Consider the following 16598-nt stretch of genomic DNA (forward strand, 5'->3'; position numbering starts at 1 on the left):
ACGTCAAAAGACAAAATTAAAAAGCAGCAACATATCCTTAGGGTGATTCAACATTATTCAGTAAGGAATATTGGAACCACCCAACAAGAAAATGTCACAAAATTAAAACTTAAGATACTACAAACACAACAATAATGTCGTGCTAAACGATCTTTAAGGATCGGGAACATAACATCCCTCAAGAGTGCTCAAAACGGCAAAATTAAAAATGTTGCATGCTCGGTTTGATTGCGCCTGTTCATTAACGGTACTGTCAAATGCAAACTACGGCCCACGCCTCCTAGCACCGGCTAAGGAATTCAAAATTTAAACATAAAGTGGTAAAATTTTGAATGTAGAAACATCCGCAGATGTGTTCATACTCTGGTTTTTATGGAACATTTAATGTGACGCTTCCGTGCCATTCCATTAAAAGTGGCACATGGTCCCCAAGTAATAGAAAGCGTGTGCCTTTCACGAAAAAACAATGGGCGGAACTTAACAAAATTGAATTTGAAAAAGGGGTAAAATTGTTATGAAACCTGCATATCACAGATATGACGTTGAAAGACAAAATTAAAAGCAGGCAACATATCCTAAGGGTGATTCAACATTATTCAAGTAGGAATATTGGAACCACCAACAAGAAAATGCCAAAAAGTTAAAACTAAAAATATTATAAACACAACAATAATGTCGTGCTGAACGATCTTTAAGGATCGGAAATATAACATCTCCGATTGAATGTCCGGGGCGTCTTTTAACACCCTCGCATGGCACAAACAACGGTGATGTGGCGATAAAATAAAGAAAATAAGAACCCCTAAAGAAAGCCCAAAACGGCAAAATTGAAAATATAACCTACTCGGTTTGATTGCGCCTGCTCATTGACAATACTGTCAAGTGCAAACTACTGTCCACGCCACCTAGCATCGGCTAAAGCAAAATTCAACATTTAAACACAAAGAGGTAAATGTTTGAATTAAGAAACATCGGCAGATGTGTGAAACGACGGTCATCATTAAAGTTCAATGTGACATTTCTGTGCCATTCCATGAAAAGTGGTGTATGGTCCCCAAGTAATAGGAAGCGTGTGCACTAAACGAGAAAGAAATGGACGCACCTAAACAAAATGATAAGCCTGCATATAACAGATAAGACGTCAAAAGACAAAATTAAAAAACAAGCAACATATGATTTAACAGTATTCAAGTAGAAATATTGGAACCTCCTAACTAAAAATGCCAAAAAAAGTTAAAACAAAAAATACAACAAACACAGCAATAATGTCGTGCTGATCATGAACGATCTTTACGGATCGGAAATATAACATTGAATGTACGGGGCGACGTTTTACAGCATCCACAAGGCACAGACAACGTTGATGTACCGATAAAATAGAGAGCCACATATGTTTATAAAATCAAAAACACTTCTTTGAGATGTGAAAAAAGTTTATACTTGCACTACGTTTTCTGAAATGAAATGCTTATGGAAACAGTTGACACGTTTCAGAGTGGTTTGCAGCACAATAATCAACATTAATAACATTTTTACCTAGCTAAAGATACTTCAGCAAACAGGTTTTATAGTATTGCTAGACCTGTTCGCTGAAGCCAACCCCGTATCGAAAGTCAACCAGAACCGTGACATTTTTATGTCATGCTGTAATTCAATAAATTTGCGTGATCTGGACAAAAGCTATTTTAATACAGGTAGTTAGATATATTTGGGACCCTTCAGTCTATATTTTTTAACACAGAAAGTTAGATTGATGAAATATTGCCTCAAAGTTTATCAGCGGGTTCACATTTCATAAAATTCGCCGCCATTGCTGCCCTAATTATCACGTGACCAGCGAGAATTTAGGTTCGGATACCTTTGCATGACATTTGGTGACACATGACCCAAATGCTATTTTTAACTGAAAACATGGCTTTGCAATTATGAATAACGGTGTATTTATTCAATAATAGACATTGTACCTAAAACATGTTGGATTTATATTGTTTTAAGTGATGATTTATGAATTATTTGTTTGTTTTTATATAAAAATCATACACTTACTAAAAATAATGTACGGTCCGTTACTAAAAATAGATGCTAGAATTTCCAAAACATTTAGTCCCGCGAGATCTCATTTGAAAGCAGACTCCATATTGGTAAACATTCTCTACATATTTCTCTAAAAATAGTTGGGTACACAAAGTCATTGAAGTTTCATTTAAAAACAAAACATGAATTGGTTCAAAAATGATTTGTTTATCAATTGGTATTTTTATTTGACCCAAATTTGATTAATAAGGGTGATTTAAAGAAGTTTTTATGTACCGCACACGAACTGTCAAATTCTGGTAGCCTTTGCAAATAGGGTTGACCCATAACTTTACTGTCGCAAAGTCAAAATAAAAGCGACATATAAAGTTATGGAAGCCAGAACTAATTTTTACCTTGTCATGTGTAATTATCAGTCGATATAACTACAAGACTATCTGGTCCAGACATGAAAATAATGGGCTCGCCGATAAACTGGGATCTATGCTCTAAATGAAGCTATTTAAAACCTTTTTGTAATAACAATAAATAGGCGAAAATGTTAAATCTTCGCTCTTTTGCATTCATCTGAATCTTTTTTTTCATTCCACGCCCATTTCTAAACAATAACAATTTTTAATGGTGTTGTAATAGACGAGTGACAATAATTAGTTATACAATACATGTAATAATAATAATAATTATTATAAAAACAGCGTTGGAATTAATGCGTAAATAATAAACATAATTAGCATAGTTCTGTTCATTAGACTGTTTGTGTTACAAGGAAATAATTAATTTAATATGGGGCAGTCGGTAAATGCAATAACTTGTCATGTTGTAAAGTGCCTGGAATAAAATCTGTAATGTATCTACATGCTTGGAATAACATTATGATATTTTGATTTCGTTTGGTTTAAGGTCTCTATTGTACAGTGCATGGCAGTCTTTAAAATATCAAATTTTCAGCTTTCTTTTACACGGTCATCGAATGTCAATGGGAAGTTCATTCTACAATTCGGACCCTCAAAATTCCTGTTGCTGAATATTTTTCTTTTGTTGATAGAAACAACATCAACATCATAAAAACCCACTGAAAACAGAGCTTATCGCAGGAGATTTTTGGCACTTGTTTAGAATGTAGTTCTGTCAAATAGACTAATGCTTTCCGAATTGAGCAATTGAAGATTGTGTTTAAGTTTAAAAAGTAACTCGTGCAGGTATAAAAGTATATGCAGACAATGGAGTTTTTGCCTGTCACTATTTGTCCGGTTCAATACATATCTTGAATTCGTTGCATTGCCGCGATTTACAGTTAAAAATTCCATATGACATGTTATTGATGAAATAGAGAAAGTAAGAATCCCTAAAGAAAGCCCAACACGTTATAATTGAAAATGTTGCAGGCTCGGTTTGATTGAGCCTGTTCATGGACGGTACTGTCAAGTGCAAACTACCGTCCACGCCCTCAAGCACCGGCTTAAGTAGAATTCAACATTTAAACATGAAATGGTAAAAATTTGGAATTTAGAAACATCCGCAGATGTGTTCATACGGCGGTTATCATGGAACCTTCAATGTGACACAGTAGTGCCATTCCATGAAACGCGGCGTATGGTCCCCAAGTAATAAAAAGCGTGTGCCCTAAACGAGAAAACAATGGGCGGAACTAAACAATGGGCGGAAGTTGTTGTGTCATATGACTAGAAAGACATCTTCTGACGCATATGATTTATGTATGATTATTGTTTATGATCTCGCATTTGATCTAGAATTTCTGTAGCTTCATCTCTAACTGTAAAACAAATGTATCCACCTCTGTTATATCTATCTTAACTTTTGTAATGTCGCCTTCTAATTTTTTATTGTTTTCGGAATTTTATGGCTTTGCTTTTAATATGATGTTTTCCTTTTTTTCTTTATTGACAACCTTCACTGCACGATGGTACGAAATAAATGTACGGAGATCAGATGATTGGATTTAAACGCTATTAGTTACTTCAGTAATGACAGCGTCAAATACAGTCATCAAATTTTCTCAAGGCTTAAGTGAGATCTACCGTAAAACGTTTTAACATTTAATGCCTTAGTCTTTCAGTATATACACTTTCGATATTTAATATATTTATACTCATAACTTTCATGTCATCTTTGTTTCAAAATTACAGGGCTAACAACGTCAGTTTGTTTTTCTGGTTAACGGTGAAGAAATATTTGTTGAAGTATCTGTGCTCGAAGTTCTGATTTTTGACATGACTTAATATAAATGTTTATCCGTTTCTGTACCTAACTATGGGTATGTGTCCGGTGTGTTATTTCTGGACTGGGTATCTGCAACTTGAATATTAAATGCATTGATGTATTAAACTATTTTATCGTATTTCTGTAGCTGCAAAAGCATACACGAGAAACACACTTGGCACTTTGGAGACTTCTTAAATACGTATACTGTCCAATACTTTTGTTTTCCTATATACTTATAGAGGACAAAGTGCATATAATGACTACGCCAATGGTTCTAGTTTACTAATGAAAAATTGTTGCATTGACCGTGTGTTTTTCAGAAGCGAGGCGTACCAGTTTTCCTCCCTGAAGTTCTAAAGATTCTACGACTTTTGTAGGATTATCTTTAAATTGTCCTATAACATGTAACGAAAAACTATTTCTTGTAATTGCGTTTCCCAATTACCCAATTATATAAGAATTTAAAATATTTACATTCATTGTACTTCGGATGTGTAAACAGAGAAATTCGGTTTTGTTTCTTTGTGTTTGTGGTATTTTGTTTATGAGAACAGCTATTATACGAGTGTTATCAGTTTCTTATTTCTCCATTTTAGACCTTTTTATTTTGTAATATTATGTATAGTGTCATTATTTTCTTAAACGTTCTTCAACATTAATAGTCACCAACATAGCCATCATTTTAATTGTTAATTTTATTTTATTATCATTTGTTTCATTTTTTGTATTGTTATTTGTATTATTGTTGTTATTATTATTATTATTATTATTAATTTTATAAAGAATATTAATAATATTAAGAAAATACTTCAAAATTAATGAAGAATTTCTTTCTGGATCAACTTAGAATAAAGCTGTCACTGTAATCAACATCAGCTTAACGGTAACTTGCACTTGCCCATTACAGTCCATGAACAGGCTCACTCAAACCGAAACTGCAAGATTTTCAATTTTGTGTTGTTGGGATTTCTTTGGAAATTCTTTATTTCTCTCTATTTTATCGCCACATCATCGTTGTTTTTTGTCGTGTGGAGGCTTTAGAAAGTCGCCCCGTACATTCAATCCATGATGTTATGTTTTCTATCCTTAAATTGTTGAATTCTGCTTAAGCAGGTGCTAGGGGGCGTGGACGGTAATTTGCACTTGTCCATTACCGTCCATGAACAGGCTCGATCAAACCGAGCCTGCAATATTTTCAATTTTGCGTTATTTGGCTTTCTTTGGGGATTCATTATTTCTCTCTATTTTAAACAAACCATGCGGTATTGAATAATATCTCAACAAATAATTAAAAGACAAAACCCAACTATTTGTGCTGCTGTAGAAGACGTGTGTCATCTTTGCTGTTGACGTTGTAAAACATCACTAAATTCTTCACTATATGGTTGTTAATGGAAATACAGATAAATAGAGGTGTAACGATTCATCGATGCATTGATACATCGCGATCTGCCCTGTCCTCGATGTCTGCATCGTAATGAATTTATAAATTCCAATATATCAGGATGCAATACATATTTCACCACCCGATGCATCGATATAGCGGGAAAGTATCGCAATACACCAATAGTTATGGTATAATGAAAAATACCTTTAATCCTTAAGTAAAAAGTAAAAATCCTTAAGTAATAAGTAATGTAAATTGTTGAAAGATCAAAACTTGAAGATAAGTTATAATAACAAGTTGAAGAGTTTATTGTTTTGTTATTGTAGTAGTTTTATATTACATTCGTAATTATGCTGTGAACAAATGACCAAGTTTTTTATATAGATAAAGTCTCTGAAAGTCAGTATTGTAATACGTATCGCATCGCAACATAAGAATCACAATATGCATCGCATTTTATCAAAGTATGCAATACATATTGTGAATCGCATCGTTTGGAAATGCAAGTATCGTGATATGTATCGTGACAGAAAAAGAAAAAAATGGCAATGCACAGCCCTACAGATAAAATAACACCAACCATTGTTTACAGAAGATACTTTATTATGGCCATAGTTTTATTTATTTTGTAAGATTGGACTTTTGCAAAATTTACATAAAAGCAAAACAGTAAAATATATTTTTAAACATGTGTTTTATATTTCTTTGTTTTTTTCCCAATTATCTGAACAATTCTCCTAACTTGTCAATTCTTTACTATACACCATGATTGACACACGTGTTCGTTTGTATATTACAATGAAACCGATATAATCAATGAACCCTCCTACTTCGAGCATGGACATTGGCCGTCACACATCTTTGCTTTTCCGCTGTGGATAGAAATATATTTGACATGTTACAAATTGGCTGTCGAAAAATAATCTTAATATTTGTAAACATTAACTTTAGTAAAACTATGTGAAAAAATCTCGATAAACAATGCAAAAATATTATTTATACATTTATAGAATATGTATTCTTATCTGTAATAAAGATTTAAAATTTTGCAAAAAAGAGTTATAGATTGTACATTTACGATATATTTATCTGTAAAATCAATAATAAGACTTACTCGCAGTTTGCCTCACATTCATTATCATATGTTTCACCATCGTATGTACACACGTAGTCCTTATCCTTACTACACACACAGTCGCTCTGGACTGGAACATCATAATATACCGGTGCTGGCTCATTATACACTGGTATCGGTTCGTAATCAGGAACACTCGGATAGTCCACCGCGGCCGGTTCGTAGTTGACTGAGGCCGGTTCGTAGTTGACTGAGGCAGGTTCGTAGTTCACAACTGGCCTTGGTTTGTAGACAACCGCCGGTTTAGGTCGATACACAACGGGTGCGGAAGATCTGTAGCAAGGGCAACGGCCGTCACAGGACTTGTAGGCCCAGCTGTATTAAAAATGAACATTTATTATATCATTATGTTTTTCTGATTAAATATGTCAATCAACAACCATATAGAATAAACACCCGAACACTACTGTATAAGAAAACGCTTTTCATTTATTATCGTTTCTTTTACTGCTTATTACGGAGAAACAAAATAAATTTCCTTGTCTGTGAAATATTTATACATTTTTTTCATCATTTATGAAACAAAACAAGACAAGACAAGACAAGACAAAAATAAGTAAATAGATAAACAAATAACGTAACCATCTATATTCATATATATATTCATAAATGTCAAATTTTAGAAACATTCAGCGTTATGTTATATTTTCAGTATGACATGTATGAAGATGGCATTTTTTTATGCAGTCATTCAGAACGCAAACTATTTTATTATCTTATTAAAATTTATGATATACTTTGACGTTTCATTCTTACTTGCATTTCATCATACACTCATTGTCGTAGGTTGTACCATCAGTAGAACAAACATATCGTCTGTCGTATCCACAACGTCTTCTACAGTCGTACCCTGACCTGCCCTGCAGGAAGCCACCTTTGACACAAACTACAAGCATTCAAAATAAAAATGACATTTGATATATTCAAAGGAATACATCGGACCCTTTGAAGTGGTGAAAAAAATCAAATCTTAAAATGTGTCAGAAAACCTGACTTAATTTGTTTTAAACAATTTCTGAATGCAGTAACTTGGTCAATAAGTTGGACAATTAATTGCATATTGCAAGAGGTACATGTAGTTTAAACATCAAAATATTTGCTATTAGATGAAATTAAAAAAAGTACTTTGGTGAATACGTTTATTCAGACTTTTGATTAAAATTCAAAAAAGTACACAACACTTAGAGCCTCATAGAAATATAGGACCAATTCGTCATTATACAGACATTTAAAGGACCAAAGCAAAGGTCTGAGGACCATTCAGTGTTCGAGGCTGACAGTGAGGCCACTGTAATGTATTAGGTCCGAAGTACTGTGTAGTGTATTACTAGAATATAACTGTTAAAGTTCAACTAGTAACGTGGATTAAAAAAAAAATCTAGTAAAATGTATCGACAATTGTTGGTATTGCGCGTTTTGTAAAATACTGCCGTTATATTTTCGCGGTTCGAAAAGTTCGTTTTTGTGCCCGCTCAGGCCGTCACTGTTTTTTCGTCTACTGCTTACGTCAACATGAATATTATTTTATATATAGGGCTGCTGACTTTTATATGAGTAAAAAAGGAAATCATTCATGTAAAGTATAATGTTATTAAATTATTTTAAATAAATGCTAATGTTATATTCGTTTTTTGTTGTTTTGTCCTTGGATACTAAACTTGGCATCTTGGCATACTAACGAGAAAAAGGAGACATTTTTCAATTGCCAACCGAATGAAAAAAAAAATCTGAAATTCTGTAAAGAATTCAAGACGCGATTTCAGTCTTTTTTATATGATAAAAGTAGTTGTGAAAAAGATTTAACAAATAAACAAACAAATCATTTCTTATATCTTACGCAATTCTTCTGAGATATATTTTTTGCCAGACAACTTTTTTTTTAGTAATTTTCGGAAAGAAATAAGAGTGATAAGAATACTATTCTCCAAGAAAATAAGCATTGTTTGTTTTACACTGAAATCGCCAAGATTTTTTCCTCATTTTTGTTTTAATTAATTTAATTTTGAAAAGATATTTAGTTTGACTGCACAGAAAGAAAATCAAATGTTATTTTTTTTTAATTTCAATATAAATAAGTTTACTCAAACCTGTGACAGCTAAAAGCAATAAAGCAATTTCCAATTTCATGTTGGATCGCTGTAAATATCACTCAAAACTGATCAGTTCTTGCAACTTCTGGGATAAACAAATAAAAGACAAGTAAACAACCCGGGCGCTCGGGCTTTTATGTATTTAAAAGTCTCCACGCCTCAGTGCATACATTTAATGATACATGAATTATTATCTTAAATTGGACGTGTTTTGTTTTACGTAATTAGCAAAACAGACATTCATTATGATGAATAATAGTCATTTTGCTAAATATATGATAAAAACCATAAAATAGGGGAAAAAACAAAATATTACATATATCTGAGAAGGACTTTTTTGTTTGTTTGTGTGCAAATAAATGCATTCTCGTGTCAAGTTTGCCCCGATGTCAAACAAATCTCATTATTTACAAGAATATCGAAATAATTTGTTGTTTATTCAAACCGGTGATAAATTTAAGGGCAAATCCCGCCGGAAATTATTTATCATCCATTGCGGCTATAAACCCTTTAAATTTCCTGCAGCAAATTTATGAATTGTCAGTAACATTCATTCACAGTCAAGCAACTCTGGAAATTCATTTGAATACAAAATAAATGAACATTAAGTTGCCTTTCCTAAAACATGGTAAAGCTTTTTATCTTTATAGCGGACGAGTTTCCCTATTTAGTATTTTTAAAACTACTAAGAAAAAACAAATTGCGTAAGTTATGTATATATCAATAGAATTGTAAGCGCATCTTTTAGAATAAATGATTTTGTGGTTATCAAATATTTACGCAGTGGGCAAAACAAAGTTCTATTTTAATACTGTTAAATTGTGACTGTGATTCAAAACGTTGAATTTTTATATTATACAAGTTTATTTAACTTTGAAAATAAAATAAAACAACAACAAAAAAACCGACCTGTAAAGTATTTAATGCAGTATTTTCAAATATCATATTTAGGCATATATTTCTGGTCAAAGTTAAATGATACAGCATCGACTGCAGCTACAATCTCTTCCCACTAAGCCCTCATATGGTGAGCCGGCTAGAGTTTACATCAACCTGTAGCAAGGAGATGGAGACGGCTACGTTCATTGAACGCCGCCTTTACTTGTTGATCTTATTTATCATATTTTGAGCTATCCCTGCTTTATCTGTATTGAAGCGGGTACTAACTATTGGTCTGTCGACCCTCCATGGCTCTTCTTTCTAGCACCAGATCCACAATGAGGCTGTTATGTTAGATATGGCTTTTAAAATAAGAAAATCAACGACATGATATATAGCCAATTAAATGTTTTCATGTTGTGATTTTAATCAGATTTTAAATATATGTACTTACGTGCTAACATTTAAATGTGGCAAGTCTTATATTAAATCATTTTAGACGTTTCAGTTTTAATGGAATTATCGCCTTAAATCTAACTTTATTAGACATTTTTATTATTATTGAACTGGCATTTATTGAAGATACCATCATTCAATGTTAAAAAGTAACATATTGATCTTGATTGTAGGTTAAACCTGTATGATTAATTACTACACATATATCTTATAGTCTTACAAAAAGCTTTTTAAATGCTATTTGTCGTTGATTTATACATTTTTTAGATAAATTTCTTAAAAGTGGCTTACTCATACAAATAATGTCTAAATGGATCCAGTCAAACTAGTTGACTATTCAAACCAATAACTGTTAGAAATTTTATGTCGCTCACATGAAATATTTCAACTTTCAAAGATGAACATGTGGCACCGTATGGTTTATAATTGTCATCTAAATTTGGAACAATTTGACGATTATATAAATGTTGTATTATCAACACATTCTGTAACTTATGAAACTGAAGGTGGACAAAGTCCTTGATTTCTTCCTAAACTAAAACTAAGACTACAATGGCCCTATGGCGTAGTAAAAATTTTGACAAATTTCATGAAAACCACAGCTTGAATGTAGATATTTTATTTGCAAAAATATGGCATTTAGCTGCCACACTCTGATATAAATGACACCTGCATGTTGATTGTTTACTTTATTTCTGACGGCTGTTGTGTGATTTATGCCTCATAAAAATAAACTTAAACCACTAGTCAATGAAAAATAAGTTTCAATTTGAGACGAAAACATATTTTCATTTATCATAAAAATTGTCTTTTTTTTTACAAAATTAATTAATGAGTGGCTTTTTTGTAAGGTTTCGCTGCCTGAAGCATAAGTTCTATCGATTCATATTTTTGTTTGTTTAATAAAATAGATAAATACAGAATCCCTAAAGAAAGCCCAACACGGCAAAATTGAAAATGTTGCAGGCTCGGTTTGATTGAGCCTGTTCATGGACGGTACTGGAAAGTGCAAGTTACCGTCCACGCCCCCTAGCACCGGCTTAAGCTGAAATCAACATTTAAACATGAAATAGTAAAATTTTGAATTTAGAAACATCCGCAGATGTGTTCAAAAATGATGTTTAATAAACTTCTTTTTATTTGATTGACGCGTGTTTTACTTTGAATTTACTTTTATGAACCGAGTCATGAAAATTATTACTATACGAGGTTTATGACATTCCCATGACTCCTTTTCCGCTGTTGATGTTTAAGCCACATCTTATTTAAGATCCAAATTATTGCTACCGTCTTGCACAGATTATACATTAACAGTCTCATGCGATAGCAGTTATCTGAAACTCGAATAGAACTATGGAAATTAAGCAAGCTAACTGGATGATAGCAACTTCACGAGGCAGAATCTATGCTCCTGACGGTATTCTCAACGTGCAAGCAATCAGAAATCAGCGACTTTAAAAGTTCGGTTCCTTTCAGTCAGTTATTGATTTTTTACTTCATCTTCGGATGACAAGCACGGTGGTGCATAAGAATTATGAGTATCTTTCACAACAGCAAAAATATAAATTTGTCAACTATCATTATCATACTTGTTTAATACATAAATTTTACTACTTCATGTATAAATGTTGAATTCTGCTTAAGCCGGTGCTAGGGGGCGTGGACGGTAACTTGCACTTTCCAGTACCGTCCATGAACAGGCTCAATCAAACCGAGCCTGCAACATTTTCAATTTTGTCGTGTTGGGCTTTCTTTAGGGATTCTGTATTTATCTATTCTATTGTTTGTCATTTATTACCTAATACTGCCTTGTATCACTTCTTTCATTGCGCAAGACCTTTCAATGTATCAGGCATTTAATTGCACAAGGCCTTTTATTATATCAGTCCATTTATTGCAACTTTTATTGTATCAGGTCCTTTATTACACAGGCCCTTCAATACGCAGGCCTTCATAACACAGGCCTTTCATTTCACAGGCCTTTTATTGAATGATTATATCTATCTTTTATTGGCTCTATGCAAATGGATTGAATTAGAATGTTTGCAAGGAACAGCATAATTTTACTCATATGTCCTCAGTTTATTATTATGGTAAGTTTACATAGAGAATATTTGTTTGTTTCAGTGTAAGATCGAAAAATATTTCACCGAGTGAACACCAGATGTAATATTTTCCACGAGTGGCGTAGCCACGAGTGAAAATATAATAGCTGGGGTTCACGAGTGAAATATTATTTGATCTTACATGTAAAACAAACAAATTTTCTGTTTATTTCATGATTTTTTAACGATTTTTACACCATTTTACTTTTTTTTGCCGCGTAACGTCATGCTCTTATCTTCATGACGTCATCAAATAATGACGTCACAATGTTGAAGCAAAATATAATTCCATGATTATTTTTAGATTTTAGATGTTTTTCAGCACAACGTTCGTAAATATTTACGAACTACAGTTATCACGTACATTTGTTATTATGATTGACTACATTTCCGCTGAAAAAAACATTCATTAATGATAAATATTTTATTTTTACGCCAAATATAGTTCGGCTACTGTGAAATTATATTTGGTAATCATTACTGTGAAATTATCAGAATATAATTAACCGTTATAATTCAGTAATCTACTGCAAAACATGTAATAAAAATACATATGTACACATACATGCATATTTCATCATTAAGACGCATTATAATTAGAATCGAATGTGGACAATCGTGGGGGATCAGTCGTATCGACATGAATCACTTAATATCAGTTTAGTTTTCTGCGTTCGTTGATGATTCAATAATTATATATTTATACACGTATATATTTATATATATTTATATGTTTTATATCTTTCATTTGAAGCCTGTTTCTCCTAAATATTGTATTTGGCGTTAGACTTTTTGACTTTTATTGGTAGTAATAGAAAATATATAAAAGTTTAAATATCATTTCTATGTTATCAACAAAAATAGTTGATATTGAACAAATATGGATCAAAAGTGGACAATTCATTTCTTTACTTATTTATTTCAACCCTCATATGCATATAAATATGTATTGTTTTAAAGAAAATGCATTTTAATACCATGCTAGGCAAATCAATCACGGAATCGGAATAATAAATAAATGTAAAAATGTATCACATCAGTTATCAAGTTACTCATTCGGGTGACAGATAGTACCTTACTTGCCCTCAGAAACCATGACTTTGTTCTCATCTGAACTTGGTTTATATTCCAAAATGAGATTTTGTATTATTTATAATGTGTCAATATAGAGTAGTTAAAGACCGCAAACATAAAATAATCATAGAAATGTTAAAGTGTTTTCTATATATAAGATAATCATGTTTTCAAGTGGGAAATATGATAGTGCAAAACTTCACAGAAGTGATATGTACCATACCTTAGTGGAAGACATATGTTTTTATGACAAAAACCTCTTCTAGTTCAATATTATTTTTGCATTTGTGTCGCATTTGATGTTTACTTTGTAAAACTAAACACTGCAGACATCACTAAATGCTTCACTATTTGGTTGTAGATGGGTAGAAAAATAAAATAACACCAACTATTGTTTACACTAGATACTTTATCATGGTCCCAGTTTTACATATTTTGTAAGCTTTGGTTTGTAAATAATTTAACATAAAAGCAAAACAGTTTGTTAAATATATTTTTTTCTTAAAACGGTTTTGATTCCTTGCAGCTCATGTTTTTTTTTCTAAATTTTTATTCGATGCATACTTCTAATTTGTCAATTAATTATTGTACACCAAAACTGACAACTTCGATTGATTATTATAAGGAACCAGAAATATTCAATGGACTCTTCGTTTAAGAGCATGGGCATTTGCCGTCACACATCTTTGCTTTTCCGCTGTAGATAGAAATATAATCAGCATTATGTAATAAAAAAAAAACTTAATATTTGAAAACATTAATATAGTAAGACCAACCCAACATATGGAAAATCTCGATAAAAAGTTACACAAATGTTGTGTAGAAAAATTGATCAATACATTTATATAATATGCATTTTATTCTGTAATAAAAGATTTAAAATTTCGCAAAATAAGTTATAGATTGTACATTATCGATATGTTTATCTGTAAAATCAATAAAAAGACTTACTCGCAGTTAGCCTCACATTCATTTTCATATGTTTCACCATCGTATGTACACACGTAGTCCTTATCCTTACGACAGACACAGTCACCCTGGACTGGTGCATCATAATATACAGGTGTTGGCTCAGTATACACTGGTATCGGCTCATAATCAGGTACACTCGGATAGTTGACCGCGGCAGGTTCGTAGTTGACCGCGGCAGGTTCGTAGTTCACAACTTGCCTTGGTCCGTAGTTCACTGATTGCCTTGGTCCGTAGTTCACTGATTGCCTTCCTTCGTAATTGTTCACAGCTTGTCTTGGTTTGTAGTTTACCACCGGTTTAGACCGATACACAACGGGTGCAGGCGATCTGTAGCAAGGACACCGACCATCACAGGCCTTGTGGGCGAAGCTGCATTAAAATAAACATCGCTTATAATATAACAGAAGACAAGACAAAAATAGATAAGTAAATAAATAAATAAATAAATAATGTAAAAGACGAGAAAGATCAACAAGGCAAAGGTGACGTTCACATGCTGTACCCCCGACACGCCCAAGCTACAACAGCAGGGCACCAAGAAGGCACCAAACCAAAACCGGATGTGGACATAAGTTTCATTTCCAGTATAAAGAAAGTATATTTTTGCTGCAGACAATCAGAACGCAAATTATAACATTACAATATCTTATCAAAATTTATGATATACTTTAACGTTTCATTCTTACTTGCATATCAGCATACACTCATTGTCGTAGGTTGTACCATCTGTAGAACAAATATATTTTATGCCAAAATCACAATATCTTTTACAGCCATAGTGACCTGGTCTGCTCTGTACGATGTCACCTATAATATCATTGATGACATTTGATAAGAAAACAGTTCTAGCACACAAGTATTATAAAATGTGTTAGATGGCTAGCTTTTGTTTCAAATAATTTCTGAATGCAGCAACTTGGTGAAATAGTCTTATAAATAATTGCAAGTTGCAAATGTGTGTAGCTTCAATGGCAAAACTGCTTTATATTAGATGTCATTCAAAAAGTACGTTGATGCATATTTTAATGCAAACTTAACTTATTAATAATAAATAATTTGGATAGTTCGATAACTATTTTTTATTGATTTTTTTGTGATATCATTTTTACCAAAGTAATAAAATTTACATTCTATGAATAACTAAAAGAAACACTTTCCGATTGCCATAAGTATAAAATATTCTAAATTCTTCTTAAGAATTAAAAGATGCCATTTTAATTATTTGAAAACGAATTTTAGAACGGCATTTGTTAAAAAAAAACGAACAAAAACCATAAAAAAAATTCTTGTATGTAACATAATTTTAGCGTGATATTTTTTGACAGACAACAAAAGCAGGTTTGGGAGATCTCCTGAAAAATAAATTAAATGATAAAAAATCTGTTTTTTTTTCTAGAAAATGAAATTGTATATTTCACAATGAAATCGACAAAAATGGTTTTGTTCTTTGTCTTGTAATATATTCGATTATTGTTTTACAAGGATTTTCATTTTGACCATTCAAAGTAATTTCAAAATATTTCTAAAAGATTTCATTCTGTTAAAAAGATGTCGCAAACCTGTGACAGCTAAAAGCACTAAAGTAATTTCCAGTTTCATGTTGGATTGCTGTAATAATCACTTTCACCTTGCAAGTTCTTGCAGCTCCTTGTAATGACAAGGAAAATACAAATGATAATCCGGGAGCTCGGACTTTTATGTAAATAAAGTCTCCACACCTCAGTGCAGAAATTTAATGATACACGAATTATTATATTAAATATTTTTGTTTTTTTTTGTTTTTTTTTGTTGGTTTTTTTTTTTGCAAATAGATGCATTCGCATGCCTAGTTTGCAGTCTGATGTTAAACAACATTCACTATTTACACGAATATCGATATATATTTGTTTAATCATTCTAGTGATTATTTTAAGGGAAAATCTTGCCGGAATTTATTCATCATCCAATTCGGTATATCCTTTATATTCCTGCAGCCAATTTCAAGATTGTCAGTAACAATCATTCAGAACATATGAAAATTGGAGTTATTTTTCCTAAAACTTGGATAATTTTGCATTTATAGAGGGTGCGTATCCCTATTACTTATTTAAAACGACTTAGAAAATACAGAGTGTACAAATTATGTATACGTCAAACGATGTTATTTTAAGCGCGTTATTTTTTTCTGGTTATTAAATATTTTCGCAGTGACGCAGTGGGCGAAACAAAAAGTGTATTTGAATACCGTTAAATTGTGAAAGTCG

At 32.2% G+C, this 16598-nt stretch overlaps 2 protein-coding genes across 2 annotated transcripts; both read right to left on the minus strand.

Moving 5' to 3' along the window:
• Positions 1 to 6224: 6224 nt before the first annotated feature.
• Positions 6225 to 9024, minus strand: LOC132717576 (insoluble matrix shell protein 6). Its single transcript, XM_060701069.1, has 4 exons — positions 8867 to 9024; positions 7536 to 7665; positions 6759 to 7094; positions 6225 to 6516 (listed from the first exon to the last, which is right to left on the minus strand). Exons 1-4 carry the CDS (start codon positions 8904 to 8906, stop codon positions 6471 to 6473), a joined length of 552 nt encoding a protein of 183 aa, XP_060557052.1. The 5' UTR covers positions 8907 to 9024; the 3' UTR covers positions 6225 to 6470.
• Positions 9025 to 13772: 4748 nt separating this feature from the next.
• Positions 13773 to 16065, minus strand: LOC132717577 (insoluble matrix shell protein 6-like). The gene is made up of 4 exons (XM_060701070.1): positions 15915 to 16065; positions 15042 to 15162; positions 14335 to 14724; positions 13773 to 14080 (listed from the first exon to the last, which is right to left on the minus strand). The coding sequence occupies exons 1-4, from the start codon at positions 15952 to 15954 to the stop codon at positions 14038 to 14040; spliced, it is 594 nt and encodes a 197-aa protein (XP_060557053.1). The 5' UTR covers positions 15955 to 16065; the 3' UTR covers positions 13773 to 14037.
• Between the last annotated feature and the right edge of the window lie 533 nt (positions 16066 to 16598).

The sequence above is a fragment of the Ruditapes philippinarum genome, unplaced genomic scaffold (genome assembly GCF_026571515.1).
Source record: "Ruditapes philippinarum isolate M1 unplaced genomic scaffold, ASM2657151v2 ctg4776_1_1_1_1, whole genome shotgun sequence".
In the NCBI taxonomy this organism is placed as follows: Eukaryota; Metazoa; Mollusca; class Bivalvia; order Venerida; family Veneridae; genus Ruditapes; species Ruditapes philippinarum.

Bases quoted from the DNA above. Each gene is read 5' to 3' on its own strand.
- LOC132717576 (XM_060701069.1), bottom strand. From the start codon at position 8,906: ATGAAATTGGAAATTGCTTTATTGCTTTTAGCTGTCACAG. The intron at 7,666-8,866 runs GTTTGAGTAAAC...GAATGCTTGTAG, and splicing joins ATTGCTTTTAGCTGTCACAG to TTTGTGTCAAAGGTGGCTTC. The intron at 7,095-7,535 runs GTAAGAATGAAA...TTTTTAATACAG, and splicing joins GAGTGTATGATGAAATGCAA to CTGGGCCTACAAGTCCTGTG.
- LOC132717577 (XM_060701070.1), bottom strand. From the start codon at position 15,954: ATGAAACTGGAAATTACTTTAGTGCTTTTAGCTGTCACAG. The intron at 15,163-15,914 runs GTTTGCGACATC...ATGATATTATAG, and splicing joins AGTGCTTTTAGCTGTCACAG to GTGACATCGTACAGAGCAGA. The intron at 14,081-14,334 runs GTAAGTCTTTTT...TTCTATCTACAG, and splicing joins GAATGTGAGGCTAACTGCGA to CGGAAAAGCAAAGATGTGTG.